General features: G+C 40.5%; 2 protein-coding genes across 3 annotated transcripts in view; one reads left to right on the top strand and one right to left on the bottom strand.

Moving 5' to 3' along the window:
* glipr2l (GLI pathogenesis-related 2, like) overlaps positions 1-2,448 on the top strand; it is a 22,349-nt gene extending 19,901 nt beyond the window's left edge. For both annotated transcript variants that reach the window (XM_057834275.1, XM_057834274.1), the window contains one exon: positions 1,502-2,448. In XM_057834275.1, the coding sequence (XP_057690258.1) occupies positions 1,502-1,677 (176 nt within the window). In that variant the 3' untranslated portion in view covers positions 1,678-2,448. The remainder of the gene's footprint in view (positions 1-1,501) is intronic.
* On the bottom strand, positions 2,204-21,147 carry nacad (NAC alpha domain containing). Its single transcript, XM_057834273.1, has 10 exons — positions 20,750-21,147; positions 14,375-14,658; positions 9,234-14,292; positions 8,915-9,136; positions 7,690-7,778; positions 7,215-7,283; positions 5,244-5,390; positions 5,038-5,172; positions 4,833-4,955; positions 2,204-4,255 (listed from the first exon to the last, which is right to left on the bottom strand). The coding sequence occupies exons 1-10, from the start codon at positions 20,832-20,834 to the stop codon at positions 4,241-4,243; spliced, it is 6,228 nt and encodes a 2,075-aa protein (XP_057690256.1). The 5' UTR covers positions 20,835-21,147; the 3' UTR covers positions 2,204-4,240.

Here is a 21,147-nt window from a genome sequence, read left to right as displayed (position 1 = left end):
GAACAGCAGTCTTCAGCTCTTTCTACAGATTCTCGATTGGATTCAGGTCTGGACTTTGACTTGGCCATTCTAACACCTGGATACGTTTATTTTTTAACCATTCCATTGTAGATTTGGCTTTATGTTTTGGATCATTGTCCTGTTGGAAGATAAATCTCCGTCCCAGTCTCAGGTCTTGTGCAGATACCAACAGGTTTTCTTCCAGAATGTTCCTGTATTTGGCTGCATCCATCTTCCCGTCAATTTTAACCATCTTCCCTGTCCCTGCTGAAGAAAAGCAGGCCCAAACCATGATGCTGCCACCACCATGTTTGACAGTGGGGATGGTGTGTTCAGGGTGATGAGCTGTATTGCTTTTACGCCAAACATGTCGTTTTGCATTGTGGCCAAAAAGTTCTATTTTGGTTTCATCTGACCAGAGCGCCTTCTTCCACATGTTTGGTGTGTCTCCCAGGTGGCTTGTGGCAAACTTTAAACGAGACTTTTTATGGATATCTTTGAGAAACGGCTTTCTTCTTGCCACTCTTCCATAAAGGGCAGATTTGTGCAGTGTACGACTGATTGTTGTCCTATGGACAGACTCTCCCACCTCAGCTGTAGATCTCTGCAGTTCATCCAGAGTGATCATGGGCCTCTTGGCTGCATCTCTGATCAGTTTGTTTGAGAAGAAAGTTTGGAAGGACGGCCGGGTCTTGGTAGATTTGCAGTGGTCTGATTCTCCTTCCATTTCAATATGATGGCTTGCACAGTGCTCCTTGAGATGTTTAAAGCTTGGGAAATCTTTTTGTATCCAAATGCGGCTTTAAACTTCTCCTCAACAGTATCTCGGACCTGCCTGGTGTGTTCCTTGGTTTTCATAATGCTCTCTGCACTTTAAACAGAACCCTGAGACTATCACAGAGCAGGTGCATTTATACGGAGACTTGATTACACACAGGTGGATTCTATTTATCATCATCGGTCATTTAGGACAACATTGGATCATTCAGAGATCCTCACTGAACTTCTGGAGTGAGTTTGCTGCACTGAAAGTAAAGGGGCTGAATAACATTGCACGCCCCACTTTTCAGTTTTTTATTTGTTAAAAAAGTTTAAATTATCCAATAAATGTTGTTCCACTTCACGATTGTGTCCCACTTGTTGTTGATTCTTGACAAAAAAATTAAATTTCATATCTTTATGTTTGAAGCCTGAAATGTGTTGAAAGGTTGCAAGATTCAAGCGGGCCGAATACTTTTGCAAGGCACTGTATATAATGTAAATAAGGTTGCTGTAATTTTGGTGGGGACAATTTGAACATCCTGAAAAGTTACTTCTGTTATGCTCCTACCGTACCTATGCAAACCTACGCCCTTGGTTCCAGCTCATCCATGATGAAGACGAGCCCTATAAAAAATGGAATAATTACTCAAATGAGCTGTTGCACTGTGGTTTGGTGTCACTATTTAAGAGCAAAATATCTTAATTACTTTTGTGATTTTTCTATGCCTTCCTCCTATAGGCCATTTCACAGCAATGGTGTGGAAGAACACTACGACGCTGGGTGTCGGTAAAGCCATTGCTTCTGACGGTTCTTCCTTCGTGGTCGCCAGATACTTTCCAGCTGGAAATATTACCAATCAAGGACACTTTGAAAACAACGTCCTCCCTGCTAAAGCCCCTAATTCTCCCTCTTAAAGATGCCACAACTTGGCTTTTGGGAAATATGTGAGCTGCATTACAATAGAGTTCTCAGCGGAGTACCAACTTTTTGCCCTTTGGAGAACCATACTAGTACCACTCTGCATTGGACTGTGGAAACATCTTCCTCCTTTGAGGGACTTATAAATGGTAACATGTTCAGAGAGAGAGAGATGCCCTGTTTACTAACTTAAAGGGACTCACTAAGGCCTGGATTTGTATGCAAACAAACTAATCGGTACAAGGAATGTTTGTTGACATGATTCTTCTGATGTAAAGGGGAAAAAAACGATGATTCAACAAGCTTGGTATTTTCACTTGTCAACCAAGAATCACATATGTGTGCACTGTATGTTTTACTAGTACTGTAACGGTCAACAATAGTTGTTATCCATCAATAATGTTTAAGGGATCCAAATAAAAGACTTGTTGTTCTTATAAGATAAACGTTATTATGTAATTAAATAATTTGATATTGAAACCCCTCTTGGAAGCTTTAAAATTTTTTTTTTTTTTTTTTATGCAATTTGTAAAATTTGTGTAACTAGTAGGCTGCCATTGTTGTTGACATCGCAGGGGGGTGACGTCACATGGTAACAATGCTCGGCTTCCAGACTATGACTCAAGCGACATAAACATGTCATCTGTTGAACCCTTTTAATTTGAACCCGAGAGGAACATTAATGAGAATGACAGCACTGTCGATATTTCACAAAATGAGTAGCAAAAGAAAAATGAACAGAAAAGACAGAATGAGACGAGACGAGAGTAGAAAAAAAAAACGGTTTGCAAAAATGTGCAACACCTGCGAACATCCTACAGGAGGTAAATTTGACACCCAAAGTACTACCGTGCGCTTTCAGCTTTTTTTGTTGTTGTTTTTTAAATGCATACAGACAGAACGTACTAAAGATGCCTTTAGAAAATACTTAAGCCTAGTAATATAAAATAAGGGTGGTTCAAATATGCTACGTGACTAATGTGGTCAACAATCTGCTTTAAAGCTACCACAAGAAAACACAATGCTAAACAGTATTAGAGGAAAAAAACGAGCAAAAAGTATTTTGAGGCAATGAAAATGTCATAAAAGACTCAATAAAAAGACAAATAGTAAGTACTCGCCTCTTTTAACTGATGTGCGAATGTGTTGGACATCTCGCCGCGTAAAAGGAATTCCAGTAACCTAGTAGTGTTCGTCTAGTGACAGTGACAAACTACGTCATCACCCCGAGCGTCCAGTGCGCGCTTAATACATGGCGACCTCTGTAGGTCAAAACATGTACTAAATATTATAGATTTTGTAAATCAATGGCAATATTTTATGTGTTTCTAATCACATATTTTACTAAAACAGAACAATTGTGACTTCCCTTTAATTAAATTTTGCAAAAAAAACTATCCTTGGTTTTTCCTGCTGCATCACATTTTCTCTTTAACTACATATTGGAACTACTTTTAACTAAAAGTACTTCATTGTATTATCGCCATTGTTACCCATTTTCCCATTTGATGTTATTGTTGATAGTTTTTCCGTTACAAATATGTTGTGGTTCTGGATCAAACAAGATTATAATATTGAAGAAATATCATTAGTGTAATTCGTTTTGTCTTCAAAACCAAATAGTCATCTATTTTTAATAATATGCTTTGTGTAATAACTCAAAAGGGGGAAAAAAAATAAGAAAGATGAATCCCATCAGCAGCTGTTGTACAAAACGGAATGATATCGTGGCAGTAGTTAGATTAAGAATGATAAATGTTGTAAGTGCAAGTTCCAATATAGAATCACAAGCCAAACTTACTATATTTTCAAAAGAGCTTTACCAAAGCTCTTCTATTACACTGTGTATTACATTCATGTTTGAACCAGTAAGTGTAAGATACACATCCCTGAGCTGTAAGAACTGTCATTATCCCAATAATACAATAAAATACATTTCCCCCCCCAGGATGTGTTGCAGTAGTTTGTATTGTCTTATAGTTTCTTGACATTCACAGATAACTAAGTGGAAGAATTTTGATTTGAATGAGAATTATTTGGTTTCATCTGAATGAATATATCAAACATATAAATCGGTAGTTATTCAGGTGTAGGGTGGCCTTTAATGGACAGTTTTATGTGTGCGGTTTTAACAGCAGTTAAGATTTTTGTAGAGGACAAAATATTTAAGTACACGTTGGACTAGTCATTAGTAGCAGAAAAGTTTAATTTTAAACTTTCTTTGCCAAAAGAATTTCAGATACAGATTGTTGTTGTAATAGATTGAATGCATGGTGAAGTAAGTTACTGTATGCTTAACATGCTCATTGTGTGGGACAAGCAAAAATAACGGGGGTAGGGCTGTTGAGGAATCTGATAACAGAATGTAAAGCTGATCAAGGGCCAGGGCGTTTTATGTTCTGGAGGGATCAGTGCATTTCTTTCAGCAAAGCTTGCATTCTAACAAACTTTATTTCTTAAGCAGCTATTGGTGATGCAACATACAGTAGCAGCGATACAGAGTAGTGTTTAGGCTTTGGGTCAAGCAGGGATAGGTCAACTTCAAATCACCCACACCATTCACATGGTCAGCTCCTGGAATAAAGAGGGAGAGAAATATGTCAAATAACAAATTGTAATAACCAGAACTAGCTTGTTTTTGTTTTGTTAGGGGGTAAGCCAAAGCAATGGGTGAAAAAATGTGGGATGGATGGCTGTACGGACAGACAGACGGATGGACTGCAGGCCTGTTCACAGGAGAACACCCCAAATTGTACATTGAAAATTGAACTAAGACACCGTTGCCTCTCTTAGGTCGACCAGTACTACAGCAAACAACTTTGGGCAACCATAATTGAACTTAATTCTGTAAAGGGTGTGGTGAGGTGTGGTGTGTTGTGTGTGTAATTTTGAGTTTACTATAGTTTTAACGGCATACACAATGGTTATCTGTTCAAAATTTCTGCTGATGGAGTTTACATTATACTGACATCTAGTGAAGTTTACATTTTACTGACATCTAGTGGAGCGAAATACAACCAATGATGATGCACAGGACTCAACTGTTTCTGGGCAGACATTCTACTTGTCATTGACCTTTATTGTTTCTCATCTAATCAGCCCCCCACGCTGGCTATGACTCATTTGTTTATTCGCCATATGCCATCCTCACCATGATAGCGTTCACTATGTCGTTCTTGTTGTGTTTCAATGCACGGACGGCTTTGGCCCGAGACACGTTGGCCTGGGCCATCACCAGCTCGATGTCCCTCTGCTCCAGACCCCTGTCGTCCACCTTAAAAGACAGCACTGAAGTAAGAAAGGCTGAAAAGTTCCTTGACTTTCCCCCATACCAATGACTGTTACACAGTTCCTACCTCCTCTTCCTCCTCTTCACTCTCTTCCTTAATGCTGAGGCTGGGGGGAAGTGGGGGTGCCAAGGGAGTGGACGTCACAGGCACCTTGAACTTCTCTGCGGCAGCTTTGTGAGCTTGCTGAGAAAGATCCTCAATCTGGGAAGGGGAGAGAGAAGAAGACTCAGAAACGATGCAATCCTTGCAAACAAAGACAAGAAACGACTTACCTTGGCCTCGCCAAACACAATGTAAATATCTGACGCAGGGCTTTTAAACACGTCTGGTCTGCTAATGACAAACAGGATACTCTTGGACTTTCTTATGGTGATTCTGGTCACACCGTGGACTGGCTTTAGGCCCAGTTTAGACATGGCCTGCGAAAAAAAGTAGCAGAAGACATTCCCTGATATCCTTTCATTGGCATTTTTAAAGACTAGTAGTTCATAAAGGTTATTATGAGTTAAAATAATTTGATATTGAAACCCTTTTTCATGTTTTCGTTTTTATACAATTTGTAAAATTAGTTTAACTAGTAGGTCACCATTGTTATTGACGTCGCAGGGTGGTGACGTCACATGGTTACGCTGCTGGGCTTCCAGAGTATGACTATAGCGACATAAACATGTCATCTGTTCGACCCTTTCAGTTTGAACCACAGAAGAACATTAATGAGCATGACAGCACTTTTGATATTTCACAAAATGAGCAGCAAGAGCCAAATGAACAGGAAAGACAGGATGAGATGAGACGAGAGTAGGGGGGGGGGGGACGGTGTTCTGCCAAAATGCCCGACAACAGGCGAATTTGACACCCAAAGTACTAGCGTGCGCTTTCAGCTTGTTTTGTTTAGATGCATACAGACAGAACATACTAATGATGCCTTAAGAAATTTCTTAAACATAGTAATATCAAATAAGGGTGGTTTAAATATACTACGTGACTAATGTGGGCAACAGATCAACAATCTGCTTTAAAGCTACCACATAAAAACACAAGGCTTAAAAGTATGAGAGAGAAACACATGCAAAAAGTAATTTGAGGCCATGAAAATGTAATAAAAGACTCAATATAAACACAAATAGTAAGGACTCGCCGCTATTAACCGATGTGTTGGACGTCTCGCCGCGCAGAAGGAAATGCAGTAAGCTGGTAGTATTCGTCGAGTGACAGCGACAATCTATGTATGTCATCCCCCCCAGCGTCCATAAAACATGGCAACCTCCATAGGGCAAAACATGTACTAAATATTATAGATTTTGAAATCAATGGCAATATTTTATATGTTTTAATTAGGGCTGTCAAAATTATCGCGTTAACGCGCGGTAATTAATTTTTTTAATTAATCACGTTAAAATATTTGACGCAATTAACGCACATGTCCCGCTCAGACAGTATTCTGCCTTTTGGTAAGTTTTAAAGCAAGGTTTTTTGTGCTGTCTAACAGCGAACTCTTGTGGTCGCTTTGCGACATGGTTTATTGCTTTCTTGCCAGTTCAATATGGCTGCACGACGTCTCGGGCTGACGCCTACGTTGTAATGTTGTGCTCATATGATCCTTGGACAAGATTTGTCCGTAAGTATGGTTGTTGTAAAGAATGTACATATTATGTTAGCAAGCGAAATGTTATATTTTTTGTATGAGACGCTTTTTGTTTATGTTTAGTGAACCTGTATCGCGTGCTAAGCTAACGTTGTTGCTAATGCAATGCTTGTGTACTTTTTTTTGGTAGTTTCACTACGGTCTAAAGAGGACAGTGGTTTGAGGCCATTTTATTAATAAATCAAATGAAAAAGGAAGAAGTCTGATTATTAAGGCGTCGTTCACTATCTGTCTAGCTTTGGAAAAAGTAGACGCTTCGGAGTGAGGACAGCATAGACAGATTTAAATGACAGTAGAGTGAAATGCCCACTACAGTCCTTATGTACCGTATGTTGAATGTATATATCCATCTTGTGTCTTATCTTTCCATTCCAACAAATTATTTTACAGAATATATATATATAATTTACAGAAAAATATGGCATATTTTATAGATGGTTTGAATTGCGATTAATTGCGATTAATTACGATTAATTAATTTTTAAGCTGTAATTAACTCGATTAAAAATTTTAATCGTTTGACAGCCCTAGTTTTAATAACATATTTTAGTAAAAGAGAACAATTGGTTCCCTTTAAAATAAACGTTGCCAGACTGACCTTGCGCGCCTTCTTCTCACTCCGGCTCTGTTTTGGTTTGTTTGGGACTTCATCTGCAGATGAGAAGGACTGCAGGAGGAGAGGCCAAGAGTATTTTTTTCAATGACTTAAAAAAAATAATAAAAATAAAATTTTTTTTAAAAAAGATAAAAAACAAAGCACCAGGAAACAACTCTCCCTTTCTTCCTACATATGATAGCTCAATAATACTGTTCAACCTAATTAAGTAGTTGAAAATTAAGTGGGGCAGAGAGAAAGACAAAATGTCAAGAATGTTTTTTTTATGATTATTCTGTGAGTGTTTCAATTGTTTCTCATATTTTCCTTATTTCATTAAGATATTCAAAACATAACAAACCATTCCCAATCGGTACTTTGTCACTACTTGCAAACCTCAGTAATAAGCAAAAAAAACCTAAATGAATACATCTTAGAACAGTAGAAAAAACAGAGGCAAGACACTTTCTAGACTCACCTGTAGTTGAGGAGGTCTCACTGGCTCTTCCTCCAGATCAGGGACTGAGCCTTCACTCTCTGAGTCATTACAAGAGGCAACTAGAGAGCCTAAAACATTTTAAAAGGAGCAATCTTTTTGTTTAATATTTGTGATAGGGATTGACATTTTAATCAATCACCCACTCACTCAAAAATGTGTATTTTCACATCTTTTACAAAGAGGTAATAACGACCATAGACTGTCATGGGCATGGCATGCGATAAATGGCAGAAATAAAGATCTAAGCTCTTGACAGATTTCATGATGCATTTTAACCAGAAGTGGGTAGAGTAGCCAAAAATTGTACTCAAGTAAGAGTAGCGTTACTTCAAAAATAATATTACTCAAGTAAAAGTAAAAGTAGTCATCTAAAAATGTACTCAAGTACAAGTAAAAAAAATATTTGATTTTTTTTTTCAGCATAGTTATCAATATGAACTGTTGTTACAATGACACTGTAAAATAACCCATTACATAACCACATTAAACAAAGAAAAAAAAAATCATTGAATTCAAGCGAGAGAAAAAAAATGACAGAAATGAAGTGTTATTCGTCCAAAAAGCATGAGTGCTTTCTAGTGGAGAAAATAGTTCCTAGTTTGAATAGTAAATAGTGCCTTCATAGTTACTATTATGAAATAAAAGCATCATAGCTCCGGTTTTCCATGGTCAATCGGAGCCAAATAAAGACTGGAAGAGAGGTTAAAATCTGCACTTTCGAGTCATGTTGAGGGTAGCGCTCTATGTGAAATACTTCACTTTTTACAGTGCTTTAAAGGCGCCACGTGATTGAACAGGCTGGCATAATCATAGAACGGCAAGCTTGCATCTGATTGGTATAATGGAGTCATGTGATTATTGATATGACGTCTCATTGGTGAAATTGGTAGCGCTACTCTTGACATTGTTAGCAAAAAATATATATATAATAAATCTAATATGAAGAATCAAGAGGAAAAATGTAACGACTCTTGTGTAGCCCAAAGTAGTGGAGCAAGAGTAGCGGTTTTCTTCACAAATCTACTCAAGTAAAAGTAAAAAGTATGACTTAGTAAAACTACTCTTAAAAGTACATTTTTCTCAAAAAGTTACTCAAGTAAATGTAACGGAGTAGATGTAACGCATTATTACCCAACTCTGATCGTAACACACCAAATACAATGTTAATTCCAATGGAGCATTTTCATAAAAATGAGAGACTCACAACTGTTTTTGAAGTCTTCAGAAATTGTGTGGCTTTGGTTAACTGAACAGTGTGACTCTTTGTTGGTTGACTGATGAGAAGAGAATTGGTAGGTTTCCTTTTGTTGGGATGCTGTTGCTGTTTTCTCCATAGATCCACTTTTGTTTCCTGATGCTTTTTGAACACATGGAGAGATTCTACAACCCTCCTCGCTGTCAGTGCATCTCTCAGCTTGACTGGAATCTTTTTGGAAATATAAGAAATGATCACTAATTGATTGACTTTCGAGCTATAGTTTGTACTTTAGGTTATTATTTACAAAACATGTCATTCTTCTTACCTTTGTGAACATCCTTTGGGCAACCATTTTTGGTGGTGTGGGGTAAAGGGATTGAAGATAAGTCCTGAGTTGACTGGGATGACACAAATGAATGTGGGGGTAAAGAAATGTTTGGAACGGGTTCAGTTAGTTCAGGATGGGTGATAGTAGTGTTTTCGTCATTGGGAGGAAATTGGGGAAAAAGTGTTTGCTGACTTGTCAGACATGTGGAGTAAAGTGTCTCATGACAAGGCAATTGGTGGACTAAAAGTGCGGGTTGGGATTCTTGCACAGGTTTTGGAAGGTCATGTTGTGGCTCCATCAAAGCTAGAGGGATGTAGGAGGAAGGGGATACAGGCGACGCAGAAGAAGGAAACGAAGTGAGTAGCATGTTAGATGGTGAGTTCTGATCCTCATCTATGTTGTTATCATTTATGTCCACTCTGATTCCTCTCCCATAATTTGTCAGTGGCCTGTTATCAAGCACTTCTTGTCTGTTGTCAAGGATTTGTGCTCTGTTGTCAAGGCCTACTTGTTCCTGGTGTGAATCTTGGTTAATGTCTTCTACGGTATTGAGGTTCTCTGGAGTAGGTTTGTCAGAGTTGCGGCTCAAGTTATTTTGCAATTTTTCATTTCGAACCAGTGATTCAGATTTGTCCTTTTTCTCATGAAACTGAGCTGATGACATATTGTTAGCCTTTTTAACATTACTAGTTTTTGAAAGGCCGCCAATCGCCATTGAGCTTCCATCTATTAAAGTGTGTTTGGTAGCAAGAGAGTTCTTTTCATCATCAGGAATTTCAGGGCTGCAGTCCAAACTAGTGACCAAGGCCTTTCGTTTTTTCTGTCTTCGTCCTTTCTTAGCAGCACCAGCTTTCTCTGGGCAAAGTGCACCCTTAGCAGAGCCATGTGCAAAATCTTCCAGGGTAGGCTGTGGGAAAGAGGGAGTTTCTTTTTTCTTTTTATCATTCTGTGTGCATCTCTTAGTCAGTCTTTTGGTATTTCTTTCTTCGTCTATCCCTGAGTTCAAACTCACATTATGCTGTCCTTTAGAGTCAGCTGTAAACTGTGGTGCATCATGTCTGTCAATCAGATGGTTGGGATTACATTTTGGGGGAGCTCCAGTTTCAGGAACCACCACTGTCTCATCCAGTTCTGATTGCAAACTTTTTTTTGCACCGTGAATGGGTGCAGATGCATTAGATTTAGATTTGGTAGGAATAAAGGAACCGAAGGATCCATTTAGTAAAAAACATCCTGTGATAGCATCTGGAGTGATTGTCCGTTGATTTGGACTTTTTTCTGGATTTGGGGTTGATGCAGATTTGCCTAAACAGGTGTTATTTAAGGGCAAGCTATAGTGACCTTCCTTTGAGGACGGTGTTTGTGTTTTGTCTGATATTTGCTTCATAGCACCGTTCAATGGTTCTTCTTGGTCATTAGGCATTGTGATGGAAACTATTAATGGCGTCTCTTCTAGCGGAATATTAGAAACGGATTCTCTGACCTTGACACTCCCAAATTCAGGCCTATCTGCCTCTGACAGAGCATTCAGACCTTCACTCATTGCTACTAGCTGTATATCAAAGGTAGAGTCATTATTATTATTATTATTAGAGTCCATTCGTGTTACTTGTATTTGCATTTCTGTGTTATCTCCATCATTGCCATGATTTAGATCATTGAAGTCATTGCGGGGGAATCTCCTCTCTCCACCACCAGCCTCTGAGATCTCCTCAATGGACTTCCAACAAACCATGTTGAACTCAGAAGTCCCACCTGCTATCAGTTCTTTATCTTCTGCCTGATGCCTTTTTCCATTTATTCTGTTATCTTTTCTCTCCTGAACATAACCATGAGCGTTGTCATATTTTTGGCATGCTTCACTTCCCAGCAGAGGATTCACACTAGTCTGTGTCCTTCGGCCTTGTGTGTCACACATGAGTACACGCTCTGCCTCTAACTCATACTTCTTCCCCAGAGACAAAGACAGAGACTCTCCTGCTCCCCAAACTTCAAATTCAGATACAGATCCCGAATGAAATTCAGCCTTATCATCACACCAAATCCTTTCTTCTGGATCAATGGTTTTTCTTGTGTCTGTTTCTGAATTTTCCCTTTTGGGTGAGATGGCTAGAGGAGAGTGAGGGGATCCTAACGGACCAAGTACCCTCTCATCAGTACTCAAGTTCTCCTGGCCGTAGTCAGCAGAGCAATGTTCAGGAGTCATGGGCAAGTTGTCTGCAAGTCCGAAAATAACCTCAGGAGAGGTACAAATAGGGATATTACTGGGGTTGGGACTTGTATCTTTAGGAGAGGAGAGAGGAGGGACGCCTTTATTTAAGTCATTAGTAGCAGTGGTCATATCAAAACTCAAGGAACCCAAATCAGAGGCTCTACAGTCAACCCTGCGTATCTCGGTCCTGACATTTACATTCCTCTTGATCAGGTCCTCTCCCTCAAGTTTAGGAGGTCTATTAGATGACCACTCTGATGATACAATTCTACTTGTTCCTGAAGCTACATGACTTCCTGACTGATAATGACTATGATTAATGAGTAATTTATATGAATCCCTTTCTGGAATGGGATCTTCTTCTGCACCTTCACTTGGCTGTTTCAAGCTAACATCTGTCATACCATCCACGTATGCGGATTCCTTTTGAAGAACTGGATTGTCTGGGTCCGTAGTTGCTTGTGTCCCAAGAAAAGGGGAGTGGTATGAGTGGGCATCAGGGTTGTTGTGAGAGATATCCCAAGGACTGGGTTTGGACTCCTCAAGAGAAACAAAATCTCCTATTATCTTACTCGTAGTCCCATTGACTTTGCTGGTGGAATCGTGTTGATGGTAACCTGTTAATGGTTTGGCAAAAATGCCATCCATTTGTGCAGATTTTGCTTGAGCTAATGAATTGCAACAGCCTGGTACTTCTGCTGATTTGTGTTCTATTTCACTGGACTCGGCAGACATGTCAGCAGAAGGACAACTTTTATCAAAGTGATTCACTATCAAATCTGGACTTTGCTTTGGAGACAAAGATACCGATAGACCCACTGCAGTGTCATATCCTTCCTCTGATTTTGATTGCATTTCAGTAGTTGGTTCAAGTGACTGTGCATGCCTCTCAGTACTGTATAGGCGTTCATCTTCCTCCCCATTATAGGAGGCAGAGTCTAATGAGTCATCCGTATCATCTTGAAAACAGAAGAAATCATCCATACCTTCATTTATAGATGTCTCTGACAGTGTATGAATAAAGGAGACAGAGCTGTCCTCATCAGTAGCACCCTCTACTACTTTCCTGACATATTCCCCCTCTTCATCATCTTGCTCTTCTTCATCTTCTTCCTCTTCAACCACTTTCAACTCCACCTTAGCTTCCTCAACTGCCTCACCAATGTCAGGAAAGTCATTATCATCATAATCATCCTCATCGTCCTCATCATGCCCACCTTCCACAGATTTATTACCATTGACATCATCATAAGCATAGTCATCGTCATCTTCTTCATCATCATCTTCAACATCTGCTTCTTCCTCACCTGCAGCATATGCATCGACATCCTTGCCTGAATTTCTATCCATAACTATGTCATTGTCATCTTCTGTGGGAAAGAGGGTGATTTCAAAAGAATCAGCATTGAAAATAAGGCTTGTGTGAGGAGGAAATGGGATAAGAGAGACAGGGATCATCCTTTCTTCATCTGGTAAATTCTCTGCATAAGCTGCCTGAGGAAACATAAAAGAACTGGGGCCGAGTCTACCATAGGCTTCATGACAGAAAGAATCCAGGTGAGCAACTGGTGAATCAGGACTACGGTTGGATGTGGCTAAATCAGGAGTGACAGCTGAGGTCTTTTTCGCTGGTTGATTAACTGTTTGTCCGTAATTGACCTCGGATAAACATGGGTCTAGTTGCAGATCGAGAATAGCATGAATGGATCTGGAGTGCTCTCCCTTCCCTGCACTGGTCTCCTCCAGCGGACAGAGAGAACTCTCAGACTCTCCACCATCCTCCTGAGAGTCACTAGTATGGCTGCTACTACTCCTTGGTGGTGGCGTATGCTCAGTAACCCAATGAGGACGACAACTTTCTCTCAAAATCTTGGCTTCATTGTCATCAAGTTGAGCCTCCTCTTCTTCAAGTATTGTTGCATCGGTTACCCCAAGTCGTGGATTAATTATATTATCAGAGGTGTTAATATATAACTCCCCTACTCTCTCCCCCTCATGCTCTGGACTTGTGCGCAACTTGTCCTCACCAACTTCATCTCCAATCTCAGACAAGGAGCTCACAAAACAAGCCCGGGCCTCCTGTGTGTCATCTGCAAGCAGCATGTTAGGAGAAGTGGAAGGGGAGTTGGAAGATGCGTAGGAGGAGGTCCAGCTTCCTCCCTCAGCTGTCATGTAAGAGCCAGAAGGGGAGGTTACAGGGGAGCAGAGGTCGTCACTGTCTGAGGGTAAGCCTGGCGAGTGAACAAAAGCAGGAGAGCCTGGATATGAATGATGTTTAAGATGTGAGGAGTGTGACACCATCTTGATTGGAGTGGAAGGGGCGGTATAATACAAGTCAGGGTCAAGGGATGAGGGCACACCTACTCGGAGTGGATCGACAGAATAAGTTGGCTCAGAAAAGGACAAAGTTACTGGACAGGCCTGCTCACGGACAGACTGGGAAGGCACTTCAACATTAGAAAGGCTTTGACCCTCATCTTTTTTTATCAAATTGTCGTCATCTGTGACATGACCCAGACATGAGGAAGGTACGGGAGAGGGTAATGCAAGATTGATTCCAGGGGAAATGTGCAGAGTTGAGGGTAAATCAGGCTCTGTGTTCTTATCTTCTTTGTTCAGAATTACAATTTTGCACTTTTCATCACTCACTTCAATCTGAGCCTTGTTTGCTTTTGTCTGAGTTTCAGCCGAGCTTTTCATGACAGATGAGGGGTTAGCCTGTCCACAGTGTGTCCCTTTCAAGATTTCTGATGGTTTGAGGAATGTCTCTTGGCCCATCACCACCCTTGTGTCCATGGTCTGTGGCTCTGGATAATCACTCTCCACTTCAGAACCAGTCAGGACCTGAGGGCATCAAACACATATTAATATCTCCCATCTTTGGATGGGACAGTAACATAGTATATCTTACAGGCCTAACACTGACTTTGATTCTCTCCATTTTAACAGGGACAAGGCGGCCACAAGGTCCATGACCACCTAATTTTCCAGACAATCTTGACAGGTTGTGCCGATGGTCAGACCCTTCAGGTTGAGGTCTTGGAGTCCCGGTGGAGTTGGGTGTTGCATGAAATAGTCTGGGTCCAAATGGAGAAGTGTGTGACAGTAGCAGTTTCTGGGGAGTGCTGGGAGAAGGGCTTGAACCACTGTCAGAAATGGAGGAGCCACTGTCACTGGGTGTAGAAGCTGTGGACGGGTGTCTGCTTTTACCTGGAAAAAAAAAATCGCTTTACATATTTAAGGCTGTGACTGAAACTTTTCACTTGTTTATTGCTACATAACATTACAGAAAGCATACATTAACATTTGTAGGGAACAGGTTTGATCTTTGATGATAACTGTTAACTGATGAGTCCAGCGGCACACAAACTATAAGCAGCACAATCCAAATTCGACAAGAAAACTGTATTTGTTTACATATATGACTGGACTATATAAACTATAGATGTCTTGCTAGTATTTTGGAATATTTACGCCGAAATACATGTCACGTATAAGCCTGTAAAAATCCATAAATAAGCCACATTGAACTATAAAACGCAGCGCTCAAAGCGGGAGGAAAAAATAGCGGCTTATAGTTCGGAAATTCTTGTTGTCCAAACACAAAAAAGAGCCATATTTCTGTATCAATTGTTTAGTTTTAGGAATACAATTGACTATTAATTTAAAATATCCCAAGTGGATGTGATGCAAGTCCCCTCTCTGTAACACAGAGGGAACAGAGACTTCATTTTAACTAGGCCGTCTCTACCATGACCTCAATCTGCATGCTGATTGGCCACTTCGACACAAAAGTGGCACAGCTCTGTGCCAGCCACTGTCACACACACAGTCACTCTGCCAGTTATCATTGTCAGCTTGCTTCCTGAGGGCTGCTCATGGCTGTGACGGGTGCAAGCATCAGCACTTACCATCTCTGCTTGAACTCCACCCCAACAATAAACTAAAGGGTGTTTGTGTGCAAGCTGAGTCATGCCATGGAGACTTGGCTCTAATGAGAGTGATCTCCTGCTAATAAACATGCACGAAACGTGATCAATCAGCCCAATGAAACATGACATAGGACAGAATGAATGCCCTCCATACTAATGTTTGAAATGTTAGTTGCCATATCTCAGCTTCAGTCTCTTAAATAGCTGTGTGCGGCTCCTTTGGGGGAAAGACAGTGGAACAATATGTGGAGCAGCGTCACTAAGGCTGCAGTGCCTTCATGACGGGCCTGAGCAGAGTCAGCTAGTGCTTAGGCAAAGAAAAAAACAAAATAAAAGCAATCACTGCACATTCACTCATTAATGCATTCAAATGTATTCAGTGAAGGATTGTGCATGTAAGGGGATAATCAAGTATTAACTATATGTAATGCCATTGAGCTTAAAAATATTTTCTTTATTCATTTTTTGCGACCAATAATAGTTAAAGATGGATAACCTTAAAGATAGTGTAATATTCTTAGGGAAAAGGTGTAAGAACGAACAAACTTGCAACCTAGGCAGTGTTGTTTGGAGCATATTCCTCAGAGCTTTCATCTCATACCTGTGTAAAGCATGACATAAAGCACTCCATTCACTTGACATGGATTGTGCTCTATCTTACCATATCCCATAAAATCAGCTTGTCAGATTTGATCAACCTTTGATTCAAACAAACAGGAACTATCCCAAAACAATAAACATACCCCAAAATTGCAAAAAATCAAAAAATCAGTGATTATTGGGCAATTCACATACAGTATGAGAGACTTGCAGTGTTGTAGGAAAACCGAATTTTTTCTACGATTGTACACATTTCCCATCAGTTCCAATTTTCTATATGATATTGCTCTTAGTGCCATTTGGAGAACATTCATCCGTTATCCGTTATCCGGTATTATTTTAACTACATACTTGACACCAAAGCCCCTTTCACATACACCAGAACACCATTAAAATCTCGGGATTTAAATGGAAAGCAATTTCCCGGGTCGACTGACACAGAGATTCCGCGGACATTTGGTGGGTTGCATCTTAGTATCACGACCGGGACTCTCCTGGGACAAGGCACATGTGAAAGCAAGCATTAAAATTCCCGGGTCACAGCACGATGGCTGGTGACGTAAATATCATGGCGGGCCGATCGTCACTTTGCTCTTTCTTCGCAGTAAAACGAAAGGCAGTAAACATACATCGCAATTATCTACATTGCAAGCTGAAAATAACAACATTAAACTAAAAACATAACAAAATAAATTGCTACTGGATTGTAGAGCCAAGGAAGAGTGTGCATCATCCATCTTTAGAAATGTGTGGTTTATTTTGTTGCCGATGTTAGGGTCTGCAACTGCAGAAACAAGGTTGTACCTCAAAACAGAAAACAATGGAGGGATGCGTTCAAGGGTTTATTAAAGGGCAACTGAAGACCTTTCCGGATTTTCGTGTAATTTTATGAATATAAACTTTGGACAAGTTCGTCAAAACAACCATGACATTATCAACACGTAATTGCAAGGATAATTTGCGTTTTTTTGTTGTTTTTTTGCACTCCGTTAATGGTCCCTTCGCAAACCCGGAAGTGTGATGTAGGCAACAGAAGACTACCCACAGCTAGCATAGCAGCAACAACGATGTCAGTGATATTTCCACCAAAGGTAACCATTCAGGGTCGCTCTTTCATGATGCTACTGATGGCAAAGGCTCCCAGGAAAGATGAACTACAATTAATCCCTACATGTTTTAACCTGAAGCGTCAGATGACGGCAATTTACTTGACACAGCAGATGGCATCATGACGCTAATTGACAGCTCGACACGTCACGAACGGGAGAGTGAGTGGTAAGCCTAAATCCAGCATCGTGATTTTTTTTTTTATTAGAGAGAATGCGATTACATGCTTGTATATTTTTCCACGCTCTCCACATAGCTAAAACTGGATATTAGGTAATGGGACAGCTCCTACTGATCTAGATATGGTAAAGGTAGCCCAAATGTGGCTAAATGAATGATATGTTATTGATTTTTCAAAATAAATGACAAAACGATTTTATTTTCCAGGTGTTGCTGTAAATCGTCAAGTAATTACCCTTCCAAGAGTATACCTGTGTCGTCAAGAGATCCCAGACGTGCGAGCCAAACTTAAGGAGGCTGAAGCACTGACAGGGGCATGAATTACATTTAAAAAAATAAAACCATAAATTGTAAACAACATTGACACATTTTGTTGACTGTTTAATGTATTCTATTGGTATATAATATATTGTAATTATATTACATTCTGAAAAAAATTCTATAGGCCACAATAATAAATGATACCAGATTTATGTTGGATCAGCATCAGCTTTCGCTGTCAGATTGTGACACAACATATAAACTAAGTTATACCAAACACACAATGGCACACATCAAAGAACATAAATTTAGTAAGCAACACAAAGTTAGGATAACAACGGACTAGCGCAACATTGAAAAATGAAAGTGGCAGTGGGAAATATGTATTTACTCTTTTCTGTAGCATTAAGTGTTCTCTATACAAAGATAATGCATTATCATTAAAATGTGAAGGTAGATTTTTCTTTTTAAAATGTGTACTGTATATATGACTAGTTTATGATTTCAGCTCATCAAAATTTGCTACATTTATTTCTCCTAAGTCATCATCATCTGATGTCGCAGATGGAAGATGGCAGGCCTCATAGGATCTCTTCAGTCGTCATCGCTGGACACTGCATCACTTGGGTCATCATATGACTCGACCCACTCTCTCTTGATTTTGGGAAACTGGGTGGCGACTGACTTGCAACGCTTTTTTTTTGCAACCGCTTAATTTTTTATGTTTGGCTTCCTGGAGAAAAAAAAATCACAGCAGCATGAAAATATTGGATGAATCCTAATTTTAATTTAATAATAATTTCTTGGTGATCAAATAATAATGCCGCAGTCAAAGCAGCATCTATTTGATGCTATTGTTCCCTCTTCAAATAGGGAGACCTTGATGTTGAAGTATAATAGTTATTGTTTTATTGAGATGTATTTGATACATTAGGGCCTGGCAGAGGATTGTTTAATATATAGGCTTTATATTTACCCTGTGACAGGCCAAAAAACAATGAGCCAAGGACCTATTTGGTGCTGGTAACATTTGAATTTACATAATACCTATTGATATAGTCATAAAATCACATGAGTAGACCTGTCAGCAAACCTATCTACTTATGACAGGGCAAAAGCAACAAAAAAATGTCGCACTTCAACAAACAGGCAGTAGGAGTCCCCCTCGTTTATCACCAGAAGTGCATTACATTTTAGAATCATACAAGCCATTAAGGATCTCAACTTACGTATTTGTAAAACCAAGGTTGCATTGTTGTAGGTTTTCAAAGCTGTTGTGGCTGAAATGATGAAAACAATGAGCCGATTGGAGACCTGTATGCATGCTCACAAAAACGGTCCAAACCTTTGCAGGAGACGTTTTTTTGGACCACTCCTAGAGTCTCGAGTCTTCCTGTGTGCAATTCATCGCTACACATCGAGATGGCATGACGAATCCCGCGAGTAAAACCCAGAAAATGTTTGCATTATATGGCGAGGATAGCATGGTGCTATATTTCCGTGTTCAGAGTGGTGGCGAAGCTTCCTGGAAGTTATGTCATAAGGTAGCGGTCGGCAGGACGGCGCGTCCCTCGTTGCTATGGTGTTGCTCTGGCCATAACTCAAAAACTACGCGGTCAATTATTATTATTTTTTTTAATGTGACTTTTTGAGACCGCGAATGATGCATTTAATACAATTCAACTGAGTAAAACACTCAAGAGCAAAATCCGAAAAGCTCTTCAGTTGCCCTTTAAATACAAACAAAAAGACGTGATCGTGGAAAAGGGGGAATAACACAATGGGTCAGTTACAACAGGTCGACGGGGATCAATAATACTAACCTAAGCGGTAGGCAGAGAGCCGATAAGACAAGAAAAGAAATTCACTCAAATACCAGCACAACCATTTTCATTTCAAAACAAGGGCGGCAGAGGTATCGAATGGCGCCCAGCGAGTTAATATCTCGGCACCCTTCTCTTGGATCGCCTGTTCTTAAATAGTCTTGATGAGCTTGAATTGGCTGCAGTTACGACATTGGGAAATCTCCCACAACAGGCTCTGTTACAAAACACGATTTGACCAACATTGTGACAGCCGCTGTCGACCAAAAATCACGTAATGTCCGGGTTATAAAATCACGCCAGCAGCCCTCCCCGCACAGAGAGTGCCAGTGGACAACACGGGATCTGTGAAAGTGTCCAACCCGCGTCATTCCTGCCCGATGTAGCTCTACATGCAGGAAAGCAATGACAGGAGTAAATCCCTTGTCACCTTACACTGGAATTTACCAGGATATGTTTGTGAAAGGGTCTCAATTAACTCTTTGACTACCATTGACAGTGACATACATCGATCCATTCTATCGTGGTCAGTGGCAGCCCATGAGTTCATACTTTACGATTCACCTCGCCTAGGTAACGCCAAAAGAATGCAAATAGGTACAGTTTTCAGGAAATAGCTGTGTTACGTTTCAAGAAGGGAAAACATGGAAGTAGTCAGAGTTGTGAACAGGAAATAACATTTGCTTGCACATTAATATGTGACAGCAATGTACCAAGCACCATTATCATTCACATATTTACAGAATACTGGGATTCCATGATGCTGTACCTGTATCTGAACATTGCGGTGCTACACAGTAAGATTGATTTATTCCAATTTTCTGGTGATCACAATATCTACCAAATACACGGTAACATTTGTGAGGGAATTGCCATAGTAGTCCCAAAGTTTTAGCATCCAGCTGTCAAGAACACTGTTGTTATTGCTGCTGATGGTGGAGTGTGTGTCAACGTGTGCGCGTCTGTGTCATTTTTGCAATGTTGCTGTGTCATGATCCAGCAAAGGCAGTCAATGTGGGAGGGTGGATCCAAATTAGTGCGCACATCTGACAGTTCAAAAAACTGCATGAAGGATGGGGATGAGGCTGCATGCGCATGAAGACATGGAGGCATTGGAGCAGCAGATGAGGCAATGGGCCGAGGGCATGGTTAGGGCGGGGAGGGGTGCAGAATGGCTAGAGAAGCAAGAAAAACATGACGAAGTTGGCAACGGACTAAGTCATGTGGGGCTCCATGTGGTCGAATGACTAAGATCATGCAAGTGCATCACTGCCTAAAAGCTGCAGAAGGAGCTTATAAGAAATAGCACAGTCCTTCTGTTCAAATCCCAGTCTTCCATTGTATTGACAATCTTTGTAATGTCCTTGTCAGAATTCCCATAAGCTCCAGAGGTCCTACCTGGTCCAGGAAGCCCGGTGTCATTCTCTCCCTGTCCTGGATGCTCGTTGGCAGGGACGGATCTGTGAGCGCTCTCCCCCGGCATGCTTCTCTCGTGGCTGCCTCGCTTTGGCTCTGACGCAACAATAAAAGCGAGAACAGACAAGGTGAACAAGGGGGAGGAAGGAAAGGGAGGGTTGGCGATGGAGAAACAGGGGGGAGGGAGCAGAGCACTTAGCGACCCAACACTCGCATCTCCCCTCCAGCACGTGTTTGACAATTTCTGTTTGTGGATGAGTGAGTAGGATTTGTTTCCTGCTATGGAGGTGCAGCACAGCGATGCTACTTTTATGTATTTTAAGGGTAGGCTTTTCAAAATCTAACTACGAAGGACTGTGTAAGTGTTTATATGCATATCG

The sequence above is a fragment of the Corythoichthys intestinalis genome, chromosome 4, assembly GCF_030265065.1.
Source record: "Corythoichthys intestinalis isolate RoL2023-P3 chromosome 4, ASM3026506v1, whole genome shotgun sequence".
NCBI classification, from domain to species: Eukaryota; Metazoa; Chordata; class Actinopteri; order Syngnathiformes; family Syngnathidae; genus Corythoichthys; species Corythoichthys intestinalis.
The sequence above is the reverse complement of the archived record's forward strand: the minus strand, read 5'-3'. Positions and strand labels throughout refer to the sequence as shown.

What these genes read in the sequence shown, in the direction of transcription:
- nacad (XM_057834273.1), bottom strand. Translation starts at nt 20,834, where the DNA reads ATGCCGGGGGAGAGCGCTCACAGATCCGTCCCTGCCAACGAGCATCCA. An exon ending in GTGAGAAGAAGGCGCGCAAG is followed by an intron (nt 5,391 to 7,214) that starts GTCAGTCTGGCA and finishes TTTTTTTCGCAG; the next exon opens with GCCATGTCTAAACTGGGCCT. An exon ending in GTGAAGAGGAGGAAGAGGAG is followed by an intron (nt 4,956 to 5,037) that starts GTAGGAACTGTG and finishes CTGTCTTTTAAG; the next exon opens with GTGGACGACAGGGGTCTGGA.